This window comes from Piliocolobus tephrosceles, chromosome 2 (assembly GCF_002776525.5).
Source record: "Piliocolobus tephrosceles isolate RC106 chromosome 2, ASM277652v3, whole genome shotgun sequence".
NCBI lineage: Eukaryota > Metazoa > Chordata > Mammalia > Primates > Cercopithecidae > Piliocolobus > Piliocolobus tephrosceles.
The window spans coordinates 48,665,401-48,682,246 of NC_045435.1; the positions used below are offsets into that span (position 1 = coordinate 48,665,401).

The 16,846-nt window shown below is 42.8% G+C and overlaps 1 protein-coding gene across 3 annotated transcripts in view; it reads right to left on the reverse strand.

Moving 5' to 3' along the window:
- Window positions 1–844: 844 nt before the first annotated feature.
- The window catches only part of PPARG (peroxisome proliferator activated receptor gamma), a 144,634-nt gene continuing 128,632 nt past the window's right edge, over window positions 845–16,846 (reverse strand). For all 3 annotated transcript variants that reach the window (XM_023218412.1, XM_023218411.1, XM_023218413.1), the window contains one exon: window positions 845–1,303. In XM_023218412.1, coding sequence (XP_023074180.1) covers window positions 1,056–1,303 — 248 coding nt within the window. In that variant the 3' untranslated portion in view covers window positions 845–1,055. The remainder of the gene's footprint in view (window positions 1,304–16,846) is intronic.

The window sequence follows — 16,846 nt, forward strand, 5'->3', positions numbered from 1 at the left end:
ATAATAGGTAAATTCTTTGTGGCAGGTGTCAAATCTTTTTGATCTTTTTTAGAGATAGGGTCTCACTCTGTGGCCCAGGCTGGAATACAGTGGCATCATCACAGCTCACTGCAGCCTCAACTCCTGGCTCAAGCAATCCTCCCGCCTCAGCTTGCGAGTAGCTGGGACTACAAGTGTATGCCACTACACATGGCTAATATTTAAAACTGTTGTAGAGATGGGGTCTCGAACAGGAGACCAGCTCAATTGATCCATCCACCTTGGCCTCCTAAAGTGTGGGGATTAAAGACTTGAGACACCATGCCTGGCCCAGATACCAAATTTTAAAACAGTTCTGTGTTCCCCAGAGTTTCTAGCCGTGCTCAGTTGCTGGCCACTGGCTCTGTGGGTGCACAGTGGCATTGATTAGCAGGTAGTATATGAATAGGCTGCTGGTGGTGAGTGAAAATCTCGGTTAGGATTGTGGAAGAAGATTGAATTCTGGGTAAGCCCAGGGATATACTGCATATCAGCATATCCAGGTTACAAAACACATGCTCTGAGCCGTCTGATTCTGAAGTTCCCCTTCCCTTCTTAGTTCTGATTGTTAAAGCAGATGTAGAGTTCCGAAAAGTTGTAAATTGAGTAAAAAATTAATTTACTGAGAATGAAAGTGTATCAGCAGTTCCACTCGCATATTTTAAAATGTCTAAGAAAGAAAAGAAAAATAAAGAAAGAAGGAAAGGAGGGAAGGAAGGGAGGAAGGGTGAGAGGGAGGGAGGGAGGGAGCGAGGGGAGAAGGAAAAGGGGAAAAAAGAAAGCCCAGGGGCTAGCGTGGGAAACGCACAAGACTCAGTAAATGAAATACTATCGGTAATTTCATAATATGGTAATTTTTAATATTAAAAGTAAATTGTAAATGTGTCTTTATAAACAATATGCATAAAATAGATCATATTCTAAAACCGTTTCTTTTTAAAATGCTTTTTCACAGTAAATTTCTTAGGTGTCAGATTTTCCCTCAGAATAGTGCAACTGGAAGAAGGGAAATGTTGGCAGTGGCTCAGGACTCTCTGCTAGTACAAGTCCTTGTAGATCTCCTGCAGGAGCGGGTGAAGACTCATGTCTGTCTCCGTCTTCTTGATCACCTGCAGTAGCTGCACGTGTTCCGTGACAATCTGTCTGAGGTCTGTCATTTTCTGGAGCAGCTTGGCAAACAGCTGCGAGGACTCAGGGTGGTTCAGCTTCAGCTGGAGCTCCAGGGCTTGTAGCAGGTTGTCTTGAATGTCTTCAATGGGCTTCACATTCAGCAAACCTGGGCGGTCTGGGGAAGCACAAATGAAAACACAACACGGGGTTCAGTCAAAAAATCCTCTGGGCCCCGCCTCGGAGGCCTAGGCAGCTCTACCAAGCAACTCATCCGTGTTTTTGGTTTGTTTTGCTTTGTATCTTAAATAGGTGGGGAGCAAGGGTAAGCAGATAATGGGTGAGAACTGAGAATATAATCAGAACCAAAATAATCAGAGGTCTTTGCAGGGGCTTTTTCTGGACAGGATGGAATCTGTGTGGTCAGCTGATGGAGCACGGCATCAAAACAATCCCATTCCCCAAATGAAGTTTCCTCTGCTAACATGTTTCTACTCAGAAATCTCCTTTTCTTTTTCTTTCTTTTTTTTTTTTTTTGGAGATGGAGTCTTGCTCTGTCATCCAGGCTGGAGTGCAGTGGCACGACCTCAGCTCACTACAACCCTTGCCTCCCGGGATCAAGCTATTCTCCTGCCTCAGCCTCCTGAGTAGCTGGGATGATAGGTGCTCACCACCACGCCTTTCTAATTTTTGTATTTTTAGTAGAGATAGGGTTTCACCATGTTGGCCACGCTTGTCTCAAACTCCTGACCTCAAGTGATCCACTTGCCTTGGCCTCCCAAAGTGCTGGGATTACAGGCATGAGCCACCACGCCCGGCCAGAAATCTCCTTTTCAACTTCTGCTCCTTCCTGATGAAGCCATGTTTTATAGCTTTTACTCAGTTTCTTATCATAGCTTCAAATATGCTCTTTCCACAAATACGCTTTTAAAAAAAGCTTGTCTTTTTGCTTAATTTGCTTATGCTATGTTTGCTTAATACGGCGTATTTCCAAACGACAAAACACAGTTTTAAAATACTGATACATTTTAACAGAGATTTCTTTTGAGTGGTAAGATTGCAAGCAATTTTCACTAGTTCTTTAGATTTTTTCTTTAGTTCAATTTGCAAATGGTGAACTTAAATACCTTTTAAATATTTTACTTTTTTCTTTATGTAGATCTTGTTAGATTTATTCTCAAATACTTTATAGCTTCTATTGTGAATGGACCCTTCATTTTCATTACATCTAATATATCCCCGCTGATGTGTAGAAAACTAATTGATTTCAGTATATTGAAACGATTCCAATTTTCTGAACTTTTGTCAGTTCAAATAGCTTTTAATCATGGATTTCTACTTTTTTTGGATAGATAATTGTATCAGCAATGGTAGCTTTATTTATTTCTTCTTTTGCATCATTAACCTTTCTCATTTCCTCTTCTTGCCATAGTGTTGGTTAAAACCTCCAATATGGGATTAAATAATAGCAGCAATTCTTGTTTTATTCCTAACTTCGAAGAAAATGCTTCTAATGGTTTATCAGCAACTATGATGTTTGCTATAGATTATGGAGGACATGTTTTACTCCTGGCTTATCCAGGGGTTTTAAAATTTTAATTTGTTTTAGTCAGGAATGTTGTTGAATTTTTATCAAATGCTTTTACATTTCTGTATCTAAAGAGCTATGATATCTTGAAGAGTTATGGTTTTATCTTAACCTAGCACAGTGAATTACATTAACAGAGTTCCTTATACCCTTGTACTCACTTGCTAATATTTTATTATAGGGTTTTTGTACTTGTAGGTGATACTGGTTTAGAATTATTTTGGGGGCCATTCTTTGCCTGTTTTAGTAACAATGTTAACTAGCCTTATACACTGAGTTGAGAAGTTTGCCTTCTGTGTCGACATAGTAATGATCTGTTCCCTGATGGTTTCTTAGAATTTGTTTGCAGAACCATCTGCGCTTAGTGATAAATCTATCATTATCTTTAATTTTTCTTCCATAGTTTTTATCTATTCAGGCTTTCTACTACTAATATGGTAAAGTCTTAGTAATTTATATTGGAATAAAGTTGTAGATGATATTGTCTTAGAATATGAAATGTATTTCTTCATGCCCCTTAACTTAATCCTAACTTACTGCTTTTTCTTTTCTTTTTTTTGAGACAGAGTCTTAATCTGTTGCCCAGTGCAGTGGCATGATCATGGCTCACTGCAGCCTCCAACTCCTGGGTTCAGGTGATCCTCCTGCTTTAGCCTCCCAAGTAGCTGGGACTATAGGCATGAGCAACCACACCCAACTAATTTCTAAATTTTTTGTAGAGGTGGGGGTCTTGCTACATAGTCCAGACTGGTCTTGAACTCCTGGCCTCAACCAATCCTCCTGCCTTAGCCTCCCAAAGTGCTGGGAATATAGGCATGAGCCACTGTGCCCAGCTCTTAGAGCTCTTTATTTGTGCATTCTCTCATTAAAAAAATCTGATTTGTCAAAAGTTTATCTAGTTTTTGCTTTTTTAGAAAAACATAACTTATGGTTTATTAATCAAGTCTGTTTTTAAAAATTTTGTGTTTTGTTTTTAATTTATTGAATTCCTTTTTAAAACTTTCTTTAGGTTTACTTTCTTCTCTTTTTCTAGTTGTTTTGAGTTGAATGCTTAATTCATTTGGTTTGGTATTCCTTGTTTTCTAATAAATGCATTGAAGCCTCCACATTTTCTTCTTAGTGCCACTTTGGTTTCATCCCATGGGCTTTGATCGATGATATTCTCATAGTTCTTTTCTAAACAGCTTGTCTTACAATTTTGATTTCATTTTTAACCTAAGAGTTATATAGAAGTATGTTTTTAAATTTCCAAGTAAAAAGTTGGGGTTTCAGTGTTTGTTTTCTAATCTCTCAGTTTTATTTTCTAATTTTCAGTTTGTTGCCTTGGGTTAGATTATAAGGTTTTCTCAGTAAGGCTCACCAAGGAGACAGGATATTCACTTGATCATCTATCTCGTACTGATTTCAAATTTGAGCTCTTGAAGGGTATTTATTTTCTTTTAAAAATTGTAACTCTTCTCTCCTTCATGGTATGAGTTTTACCCACCTTTAATATCCTTCATGACCTGGTCCTGGTCATCCTCTAGCCTCAGTTCTGTTTCATTTTGCTCCACGTTAAGCCATATTAATCTATTTCCATACCAAGTTCCTCAATCACCCTATGTTCTGTCAGGACTCTGAACTTATTCAGATTTTATTCCTCCTGCCTGAAATGTTCTCACCTTCCCTTCACTCTTCTTACTGACTTCAACCATTTCTTCAAAATACAGACTGTGGTGGGATTCCATCCTGAAATCCTTCCTCAACAGTATCCCTTCCTCTCTCCTGTTCTTCTCATCTCCTTTCTCTGGGCCCCACAGCACCTTATAAATGCCTCAATCACAGCTATACTAGTAGATTACATTCACTGAATGGTTATTATTTTCCAAAGATCGTACCAAGGGCCTTATATACAATATGCCATTTAATCTTCACAATAACCCCACGAGGTCATACTTTACAGAGGGAGAAATTAAGACTTAGAGAAAAAAGTTGCATCTTACCAAGATAGGCCACTTGCTAGTAAATGCAGAGCTGATATTTGGATCTAAGTCTGTCTGGTTCCAAAGGTTCTGCTCTTATTCCTTATTATCTTGTATTGTAAGTTCTGACTTTCTTGTTTCTCCCCCATTAGACCATGAGGTAATAGAGGGCACAGACTGTGTTCTGATCATTTCTGAACCACCAGTGGAAACACAGGAAGCATTTGGTCGACTGAGTTAATGAGTGAGAAGGCTGTTCTGGCCAAGAGCCCTGGATTGAAAAGCACAATTCTCTCGGCTGGTGAACAGGCCTGAAGGCAGAATCCCTACACAATGAAGAAGTCTCCTGTAAACTATGTTTTCCTGTGTCTAATAAACTCTAGTAACCTTTATCCATTGAGATGAGGCTCAAGAGAACAATGTGAGATGGCAGAGTGGTCTCAGAGTGGGATTTTCAGAACTCTAAATATTCTTCTAAGTTAACTTTCGTATTTTTTTTCCATTAAAGAAGGAAGCTGGTCTTTAGTTTGACTTTTTTCCCTCTCAGGTCTCCAACATATCCCATTGACCAGAATAAGTATAATTTTCTTTTTTAGATTTCAGCATTCAATCCTGGAACCATCAGCAAAAAATCTCAGATTCTGAGAAGGAACAAATGATCTGGTCCTGGCCTAGAGAATTGGGCCCCTGGGAGCATGGGGCCTTCCTCACAGTTGCTATCTGGGAATGAAAAAGCCACTGATGCTTCACTGAAAGCTGGGCCCCAGACTGGCACCTTGGTTTAATGACTACGGATCCTCTGGCTTGATAAATGCGTGCATCTCAAAGGCCAGAGGCAGACGTGTGTCTAAAGACAGGTGCCGAGAGAGGCCCTCCTGGGCTGGGACCACTCGGCCTGGGGTAGGCCTCTGCTTACTGGCTCCTGAAACCTTTCTGCCGCTCCTCCTTCCTCCACCTGCTCCTTCTCTCTTTTTTTTTTTTTTGGTAGAGACAGAATCTCTACATTGCCCAGGCTGCTCTTGCATGCTAGGCTCAAGAGATTTGTCCTCCTTGGCCCCGCAAAGTGCTGGGATGACAAGCAGGAGCCACTGCTCCTAGCCTCCTCCTTCCTCTTGAGCAGCACCACTGGGGTCAGCCCTTGGGCTGAGGAGATGATGTTAATCTACTAGGTCCCGTTTATCAAACAACCAAGCCCTAACATGCAACTGATCAGGGCTTGCTGGAAACACTTGGCTCCGATACAGTGTCATGGAACTGGCCTCTCTAGGAGTGGAGAGGGATCTGGTTTGGATTTTCAAACCCCTCTTTGGCAAGTTATTCTTTATGATGTGATGGATGAAGCTTGGCTGAATTGCTGAAATTTTGTGGCCATGGAGTAAGTATATTTTCTGCAATGACAAGTTAGATCATTTACAGATCAGTCCCATTGTCCCCCTGACTGAGCCTCTGTTAAGGCAAGATGGTTTAGGGAAGGAGGGCAGCAGAGAAAAGTTGTATATTTTACATCTAAGGCTTTCACTCACCAGCTCTGTGTCCTTGGGAAAGCTGATTAAGATCACTAAGCTCAATTTTCTTGTCTAAACAAAACAGATCAGACTAAATAGATAATCTCAAAAATTCTAATTCAAAAACTGTAAGATTTATTCTCATTTGTAATTCCCTCTACATAATTCAGTTGGGGAAATATACTCAAACATCTAATTGAAAAAGCACATTAACATTAAACTTAAAACACATGACTTACTTAAACAACAGAAAAGCTTCCTTTGGTCTTCAAGCTCTAGTCAACGGCAAAAGAGATCCATCTGCCAGAGTTGTTCCCTACCCTCCACCCTCCAACTGGTCACAACTCCCCACTAGTCTCTTCCCCTTTCTGTTCCATGCACATTCAGTCCTTTACTGAGCTAAGCCAGGCGCCACAGTTGTGCCACAGAAATCCATCCAAACACCCAGACTGTGCCAGGGCCTTTCTCTTCTCTTTCCATTCCCAACAGCCTAGTGCCTGAAAAGGCACTGTTCCCAGGAGGCCCACCTGAGATCCTCTCCCTGCACCTTGCTGAGGTTACAGTTGAGTCTGGTGTAGGGCCAGGGCCAAGAGTCCTCTCTGCTCGGGTAGGCTGCCTAGAAGGCCCTTTTGGGAAGTGTGTGTGACTCAGACTCCAGGACTGAGCACTCCAGGAGGCTGGAGTCAATTACTAGTTCCCTACTCCCCAGGCTGTGAAGAATGGGGAAAGAAACCTTTCCGGTCTCCATCCGCACGGTCCTGGAATTGATTACAGAGCACTGTTGATTATGGGCAAAGCTTCCATCTTATCCAGATCTGGTTCTGTGAAGTGGAGGGTTTATCTGAAGCAGATTCAAACATTCTGCTCCTCTTGAGATCTACCCACCTGGGCTGGGTGTTTCCCTAGCACAGAGTTTCTCAGGAGGCGTCTCAATTAGGGAACCAGATGACCACAGCAGAGTCTCCTGAAGGAGAGGCAGAAAAACTAAAGTGGGGGGTTTTGTCTCTATTCTAGGAGTTGCTCTCCCGGCTTTCCGCATCTTTCCCTATTGGCTCTCTGATAGAGACTAAAGTGAAACTGACTGTCCCTAGGGCGTTAAAAAATAACAAAACCAAACACAAATCTGATTGCAGGGCAGCTGTAAATTGATCCACAGACAATGAAAGACCTTAGCTCAGGTGCAGGCTGAAAAGTGGAGGGGAGGCAGGACTACTTAGGGAACCCAGTACTTTGCAATTTAACTTCCTTTTGCGCTTCCTCTCAAGTTTCCTTTATTGCACTGCTCCCTAAATTCACAGGCATGTTCTAGGAGGCAGTGGATTGGGAAACTGAAGACTTGAGTCCTGTCTCTCTTCCACTAAGTTTCTGTGGACAAATCATCTAATCTTTCTGGGTTTGGGCTTAGTTTTCAAGACAATGACACTTCTTTCATAAGCGTATGGTGAGAATGAAATAGGTAGAGGAATTTTAGAACATATTATAATTCTTGTGTTCGTTCCAATAAAGGCAGTTTCCATGGGGTTGGGGTCAGGAGTGTAAGTAGGAGTGGATGGCATATCAACAGTCAGGAAATTGAAGGTTTTTGAGTTGTTTTTGGTTAGAGAAGAAATTCAGAAGCTCAAGAAAAATAATGCCTGATGCAGACACGTTTGGGGTGTCAGGCAAGTTCTCATTCCTGTAGTCGAGTGCATGTAGGCAAGGTGGTTTAAGAACAATAACAAAACAAAAAACCCACGGAGCCCCAATTCACTACTTCCTTGAAGAAATGATGCTGGGAATTTGGGGGTACTTTTCTGATCCAACCATCAGAATCACAGTGCGCCTACACGGAATTCAGCAAAGTACCACGGCGTAGCCTATAGCAATTCCTTCCCACCATCCTACCGATAGGAAAACATCATTTAGCAAAGTTATACATGTGTCCTCTTCATATTTAAATTTGAATTGGAGCTTGGTCTAGTGCAGGGATGATCAATTTTGGCTACATATTAAAATTATCTGGGGAGACTAAAAAAGCAAACAAATGCCTGGGAGCCATCCCTAGAGATTCTGACTCACTTGGCCTGGGGTATGACCTTCAGGATTTTTAATAGTTCCTGGGTGATTCTAATGTGTGGCCAAGGGTGCACACTACCAGCTGAGTGAGAAGCAGTTGGAATTACAACTCGGCAAGCTAGGTAACCTTGGGCAAGTTCCCTCACCTTTCTATACCTCCGTTTCCTCACTTTAACAACTGGCGCTGTAGTGGTAATTTAACTCATAGTGTTGTTTAGAGGACTGATGAACACAGGGAAGGTGCTTAGCACAGTGTCTGTTGCACAGTAAATTAGCTATCACTATTTTCATTACTGCTCTGTAACCTTGCCTCATTTTCTTCCTACCTTTCTTTTTCTCTCATTTCTCTGATTTTCTTGGGTCCTTTCTATATTTTCCCTATTCTTTCTTCCTCAATTATTGCTTTCTTCATCCCTTTTACTTTCTCTTCAGCCTTCCCTCCCCTCCACCCCCGCCCCCCGCTGCTTTCCGGATGTTTTCCCCTTTCTATTCCTGGGCCTGCACCTTGCTGGGTATTTATAAGAACGCTAGCAAGCCCAGCTTACATTAATCAGAGGTCTGAGCCATGGATGATTTGAAGAGCAATGTAGTTTACTGCTGCTTTCAGGGAAAGGGGATGACATAAAATAGAGATCTTGCAAATGCTTTGACAAACAGATAAAGATCATCTGTAACCAGCACATTCTGCAGTGAACACACATGTTGCTGAGAGCCTTCACTCTGAAGTGGGTTAACATTCTGACACTCACCGGTTTAAATAACAGTTTCACATTTAATTGCTTCCCCCATCTATGCCTGATAACAATAATATATATGACTGGGCCGGGATGGTGGAGCGGGATAACCATAATAAAATTAAACCAGCCAATATTTTCTTTGATCCGCCCATTAAATAGCGATTACATCTCAACTTGCCTCATCTCAGACACTCTACTCCCACCTCCAATATGCAACTCCCAAACCACAAACCAGAGCACAAGCCCATCTAGTGACAGGGTGGGCAACCCTTTCCTGTGTGCCCTGTTCAAAGCCCCTCCACTCGACAGCACCACCAGTGGAAAGTGAGCATGGGCTGTCATTTCCGGGTCTCTCAGAGTGAAAATGGAACCTGAGATTTCTGTCCCACCCCGGGAAGCCCTTGTGTCCCTACCTCTGTGCACCCTGGGGTTAGGGGCCCCTTGTCGTTCTAGTCATTCCAGGTCACTCAATTTACATCCAGCCACGTGGTTTGCTCCCCGCCTTTTTGTCAGGACCAGGGGAGCCATCTGCAGTCCCCGCTTAAGCCTAGTGATGTATGTACATTTCTGCTTCTTCTCTGTCCAAGAAGAAATCTGATTGGGGCTGGAAATGTGGGGTGGGAGGTAGAGGAAGAAGGGTGGTGCTGAAATAGGAAGAACGATCCCTTCCAAGTCTCCCACTAACCTGCCATCTCCATGCCCTGAATCCATCTGGTGGCTCTACCCTGCGATGCTCTGGGCAGGATGAGGGGAGGGAAAGGAAGAGCGAAGGGAAGACTCAGAACTCCTACCCTTCCTTACTCCCTCAACCTCTGGACATGGCAACGGCACACCAAGGGCAGTAAGTGAAGTTAAAACCTGCCAGGTATGACTTTTCTCCACCCCGCTCCCCAGCTGTCCTCCTTGCCAATGTCTCCGAGAAAAACCTGTGATCCCGGAACACAGGCACACTCTCTAAATACGGTCTAAACACATGAAGTCCCCAAAAAGTTCATGGGAATTCCTGAAGGCTGGGAATCCAGCAGTCCTGCCATTCTCTGTCTCCTTTGGGGGCCACAGGACGTCCGAATCCTCCCCACTTCGAGGCCCTCCCCTTCCTCCAGGATCTCTTTCCTTCTGGGTTTTGTTCTCAATCCACACCTAATCCCCTTAAAGTGATAGTTGATAAAGCGATTAGCTGATATCTCCTAGAGGTATTTATATTGTAATAAGGGATCTTAAGAATCACTGTTGGTGGCATTTCAAGCAATGTGACTGGCAGGATTGAGTGGCGCTGCTTCAAATTATATTATATAGGACAAAAGGGAAAATTAGCATTTACTGTGTGCTGAACATGTCCCGGGCATTGTGCCAGAGGCTTCACATCATGTTATTTGGTTTGCTCAGGGTACTGATAAGGAAATTAAGGCTCAGGGAGGCAAATAATTGCCGCAAGCATACATATAGGAAGAGAGTGGGGATTTGGAACTCCTGTTCCTCTGATTCCAAGGCTTTGCACTGTGCCAGCCTGCCTCTTCTGGTCTCCCTACTTGTGACGCTGGTGAGCCCTCCAAAGATTTCTCCAGGACTGAGTGATGCCTTCACTACCTGTATCTGTTAGGAGTGACTTGAACCAGTGCTGGGTTTTCATTCTTCCTCACTTGCAGATGATCTGTCTGAATGTCTTGGTGAACTGTGCCAGTCTGGAAGGCTGCCTGGGGTCACTCAGAGTTTAAACACATATTGTGAGAGCCCAAAATGATAAAGTACCCCAGAAAGCAGCCCCGACTGACCGGCTAAGCCTCTTCCGGGACTGCCGGTGTGGGGACAGGAATGACTCAGCATTCGACCCAAGAGTCAGTCTCTGAGGGCAAATCCAATTGCTTGCTTGCTCATTGGGATGATCCCAGCCTACCATGCCTGGGCTGGGGAAGGGGTTTTATTTCTCAACAGTCGCAGATAAAGATGCTTCTATATTTTATAAACAACAAAAGCCTGTATATGTATATGTTTAAAGTGTATCAGAGGATTCTAGGATGTTTCATTTCCTCCCCATCGTTCTATCCCCACCTTCAGCTCTCTGGTTTTTAGAAATTCGGTGCCAGTTGAGAACTCATAAATAAACTTCACCTTTGTCAAACCAAGTCTATGGGGTTATGAAAATGGTGAACTAATGGGACATTTCTAGATAACTCAAAGCGAGTCATTATTCAAAGCCATTCTGCCAACTAGCTGGGGGGGCAGGGTGAGAGGAGTGGCCTAAGAGAAGAGCCTCATAAGCTATGCAGAAACAACACGGGTGCCCGTAAAATCTTTTCCAGTTAATAAATAAGTGCTATTACTCTCAGACACAATCGTAGCCCAGATAGGGGACAGGAACTATGCAATAACACTCTTTGGCTGTCGTCCTGCTCAAGAGAAAGCAGATATCCTTGTTTATTTGCAATATTACAAGAAAAGAGAGAAAAACAACTTTTACCATGTAGGCACCAGCCCGTCTTGTCCAAAAAAACTCTACGGATGAGGGAGCTAAATCTTTAGCTGGTACAGGAGAGGTGGGAGAAAGTGGGCTGATTGTTGTTCACAGTATTTTTAATATCTATGTTTTGTAATATTTTGGGTTTGGTCTCCTCTCCAGTTAACTAGTAATGCAGATGACAGCAGATGAAGAGGGCGTGGAAGGCACTGGGCTGTGCAGAAGCAGAGACTCCATAAGCCGGAGTTTCCTCCAGGAAAGCAATGGCCTATTCAAGCAAGCGCACCCAGCCTTTTGTTCCCGAGAGAAGACGACACTTTCCATTTTAGAGCTGGGAACAGTTTCAAGATTTTGAAGGGCAGCTATGGGACAGTGAAGAGAGATGAATACACCCAAACCCAGTGCTCCTCAAACTCAGTGCTGATGGAACACTGGTGTTCTGTGAGCTGCAGTGAGTGTTCTGCTGTGACAGCTGCGTCAGGGTTATTCTGTGTGTTTCTGAAGGGCAGGAAGAAATGAAGGGACTGGATGGTATTTCAACAATTTAACATTCCTCTCATACATTTTTCTGCAACCACTTATCTATATTAGAGCCTAGTATAAGATGGTATCTCATTAAGCAGAGAGGTGTTTACTCAGTTATTTAAAGTTTACTGTCCATTTTTGTGGGGAATGCTGCAAACAGTACCATTATTTCCAGCTATCTGCTGGCTGAACACATTTAAGAACCAGAACACCAGTCTTCAGCCCTATCACCAGGCCCTATTCCTTCCTTAAGTAATTTTCAAAACCTAGGGTGTTAATTTTGTTAGACAGATTAAAATGGTGTCTTAAGGAGGACTTTGGATATTAATAAGTAATATCTGAACTATAATCTGGAGATTCTTTTTCTTTCTCTTTTTTTTTTTTTTTGAGACAGGGTCTCACTCTGTTGCGGGCTGGAGTGCAGTGGCACAATCACAGCTCACTGCAGCCTCAAATTCCTGGGCTTATGCAATCCTCCTGCCTCGGCCTCCAGAGTAGCTTGGACTACACATGCATGGACCACCACACCTGGCTAATTTTTGTATTTTTTGTAGAGACGAAGTCTCCTTATGTTGCCCAGGCTGGTCTCAAACCTCTGGGCTCAAGGGATCCTCCCAATTCGGTTTCCCAAAATGTTGGGATTACAGATATGAGTCATTGTGCCTGGACTTGGAAATTCTTAATTACAATATCTGGAGGCAATATGGAAATAGGGAGTTTTTGATAACTGCCAAAGAACTCCAAGACCGAAGCAATTAATTGAGATGCTTCCATATCTCAATACACAAAAGGCAGTAGGGTCTAATGGTTAAGTGCACCAGTTTCAAAGTCTGAGAGGCCTGGGTCTGAAACTTGGCCTCACTGATTAATAGCTCTTTGACCTTTGGCAAACTGCTTAACCTCTATAAATTTCCATTTTCTCCATCTATAAAAAGGAGGCAAAAAAAGTCCATGTATGCAGCCATGCAGTCTTCCTACCAAGAAACGTAAACAAACAGATTATGGATGTCTATAAAGTGGCCAGGACAGATTCTCCCACATACTGAAGCTTTCAACAAATGGTAGGTAGTATTATTATCATTTCAGATCATTATTCACTCAACAAGCATTTATTGAATAACTTATTCTGGGCTAGCACTAGGCTTTGATTCTACTTGAATTCCAACAAATTTTACAAAAATGTATCTATCTGGTATGACCCATGGGGGAGTCCCAGGGGCCTAGGTTACTGACGTGATATAACTAGGTGTTATCCAATTAACATAAAATATCTGCTCCTCTTTGATCTATAAATGCATAGCAATGAAACAACTTCCCTGCTTCTACCCTATTCTCCTTGCCCACTCAACAGCAGAAAAGTCTATGATCATGCCAAGAACAGCCCTCCAAAGTGGCTTCACAGAGAAGGAACAGTGCTGGAACTGCTGGAAAAAGAAGGAGCTGCCCTCGAGGTGGTCTGCGTCACCAAGCCAGACTCAGGAGGGCACAGGAGGAGGCTGGATGACTTGCCATCTGAGGCCATTGTAGTGATATCGGCAGCTTCTCTGTCATTAGGACAGAGATGGCAATTTGCCTTGAAAAATATATTGTAAAATCCAGTGAATTTCCTCCCCCATATCTTGGAGGTTTAGGAAGAACTGAAATGGATTCCAAACTGTTTTGAATTAACAAAAAGAGCTTTTGCCTGTTGCAGAGTTCCAGCTGGAACTCTCCTAGACTTTTTCTTTACAAAACAGCAAACACTCAAGGGGGCAAAACATCCACCAGAGTGTCCTGGGGCTTGTCAGCTTCACTGAGCTTTATGCTTGGCTTTGGCTGCTGGGTAGGTTTTGGGAGTTTGCTAGGGTGGCTGGCATGACGTTGCGGCGCCAGTTGCAAACATGGCTTTGCTGGAGGCAGTTTTATTACTCTTGATGCTGCCCAGCCTGTCAGTAAGACTAGGGAGTGCAAGGAAAGTTATTGCTTACCATGATGACCAAGGAAGCGCTGTTCCTGGCTTCTAGATATGGGCCTACTTTAGGGATACAGTGAAGAGAGAGCAGGTTGCAGCCACCAACACAAGAGTGAGTTTATTGACCACGATCCACTGGCCAGAGCCAGTGGGGGCAGTCAGGACACCCAGGTTTCAATGTTAGTTCCCTTGTGGCACTAGTTGTTGAATCTTAGACAAATCGCTTAAGTCTATGACCCTCACTTTTCTTTCTGCGAAATGAGAATTAACAGCCTAGGAGCACTGTCAGGATTGAATGAAGGAATGTACATGAAATGCTCTTAAAAAGGTACAAAGTCCTGAACTTTGGTTCTAGAATAGGTTGCTGTTCCTTTTATTTAGTTTAATTCTTGCCCCCAAGCTCAGGGGGGAGAGAGGGGAGAAAGACTCGAGAAGAACTAGGTCGTCTTTCTCAGCAACTTGGTTTGAGAGCTGAGTGAACAGTGGAGATGCTAAGCCCAGGCAAATCTAAGTACCAATCAAATGGTATCAGCAGTTTTTAAGGCTGAAGTTCAATGGCAGCAATCTTAGGTAGCAACTCCAGTTTCCCCAGCAAATACTGAGTTGGGTCAAATCAGTTACTTTCATCTAAAAATCTCCTCTTTGGGTCCTCTAGGGACACCCCCATTAATCCCCAATTCCTTACCCCCACCCACTCTTAGATGATGCACATCTTGCTCATCTTTCTTTTAGTCTGGGGCCCTAAGTGCCTTTGCTGAAGTGAAGTTCTTCTGTGAGTCCACAGCCAGCTCAGGATGAGGCCAACTGGATCCCCACCAAAAGCATTTCTTTCTGAAACCACCAAAGTAACTGATAGACTTTAGAGTCAACTGCAGAGGAGAAAAGAATCACTCTTGTTAAGACTGCGTAGGATCAGAAATTTGTTTAGTGGATGAAAGCCTTTTGCTTAGCTGAATGGAAAATCCGGAATAGGAGGAAAAACTAATTGAGAAATTTTGTTTTACTCTAATGAAGCACAATCAATGAGGTGGATCTCATTCTCTATGCCTGAGACTCAGATCTCACTTCATAAAGCCCAGAATTCTCATGACTGTTTCTTGTGTAGACCTTGCCTAGTAGAAACTAAGTACCTTTGAATGGCTCATTTCAAATGCCTCCCTTCGTGTATGTGGGTAAGAATACAAACTGCTATGAACGTACACATATATGTATGTATATATCTATATACATGAGTGTGCATGTAAACTTCTTGATAGGAAAAATAGGACTTTGTTAATTCTATTTTATCCTGAGGGCAAAGCCCTTTATTTTTCACTTACACCTTTCTGTACTCTTTCAATTATAAAATGACCATGTATTACTTTTATTTAAAAAGTGGTGGCTCATGCCTGTAATCCAGCACTTTGGGAGGCTGAAGTGGGCGGATCACGAGGTCAGGAGATCAGGATCATCCTAGCTAACCCCGTCTCTATGAAAAATACAAAAAATTAGCTGGGCGTGGTGGCAGGCGCCTGCAGTCCCAGCTACTTGGGAGACTGAGGCAGGAGAATGGTGTGAACACGGGAGGCGGAGCTTGCAGTGAGCAGAGATAGCGCCGCTGCACTCCAGCCTGGGCGACAGAGTGAGACTCCATCTCAAAAAAAAAAAAAAAGTTAACGAAAAGTATTAACGAAGAGTATGTAATGACATGGGAAATTGACTAAGTGAAAAGAATAGACATGGGATACATAGTATGCTTAGGAAAAATATTTGAAATAAATTAAATATTAATATATTTCCAAATTTTATTAAAAATAAAATGTGCCTTAAAATAGTAGATAAGTAATCTGGGTGCAGTGGCTCATGCCTACAATGCCAGCACTTTGGGAGACCGAGGCAGGTGGATCATCTGAGGTCAGGAGCTTGAGACCAGATTGGCCAACATGGTGAAACCCTGTCTCTACTAAAAATGCAAAAATTAGCTGGGTGTGGTGGTACATTCCTGTAATCCCAGCCACTAGGGAGGCTGAGGCAGGAGAGTCGCTTGAACCTGGGTGGAGGAAAACCCGGTTGTAGTGTGTGGAGATCATGCCTCTGTCTTCCATTTCAAAAAATAAAATAAAATAAAATGAAGTAAAATAAAATACAAGAGAAATAATATCAACTGTTTTTTCCAAACTGGTTTTTCAAAATTTAATATTTTTCTCTGGCAAGCCTCTTATATACTGGAATCTCATCCTCTTTTGCTGAATTAAAGATACCAGAGAGTCAGGGATTAATTTAGGAAGTAGATTTGATCAAGATATTAAACCATGCCAGGTAGTATATTTTTGTTCTATTAAACATAATATCGGCCGGGCACGGTGGCTCATGCCTGTAATCCCAGCACTTTGGGAGGCCAAGGCAGGCGGATCACTAGAGGTCAGGAGTTCGAGACTAGCCTGACCAATATGATGAAACCCCCGTCTCTACTAAAAATACAAAAATTAGCCGAGTGTGGTGGCATGTGCCTGTAATCCCAGCTACTCGGGAGGCTGAGACAGGAGAATCCCTTAAACCCAGGAGGTGGAGGTTGCAGTGAGCCGAGATCGTGCCATTGCACTCCTGCCTGGGCAACAAGAGCAAGACTTTGGCTCAAAAACAAAAAACAAACAAACAAACAACAACAATAAAAAGCCATAATATCAAGTAGTTATTTTAAAGCGAATCACAACTGGACCCTGGACTTACAGCTCCAAAGGTAAACTATGGGTATTGTGATCTATTTGCACCCTAGGCATTTAAAGGCCGGTATTCCGCATGATGTAATGGTAGAGAGTGTACAGTCTGAGCCAGCATGCCTGGTTCACAGTCCTGTCTCCATCTTTTGATAGCCACGTGACCTCAGGCAAATGAGAAAACCTCTCAGTGCTTTGGTTTCCTCATTTGTAAAATGGTCCTTACTTCCCTGAATTGTTGTAAGGAT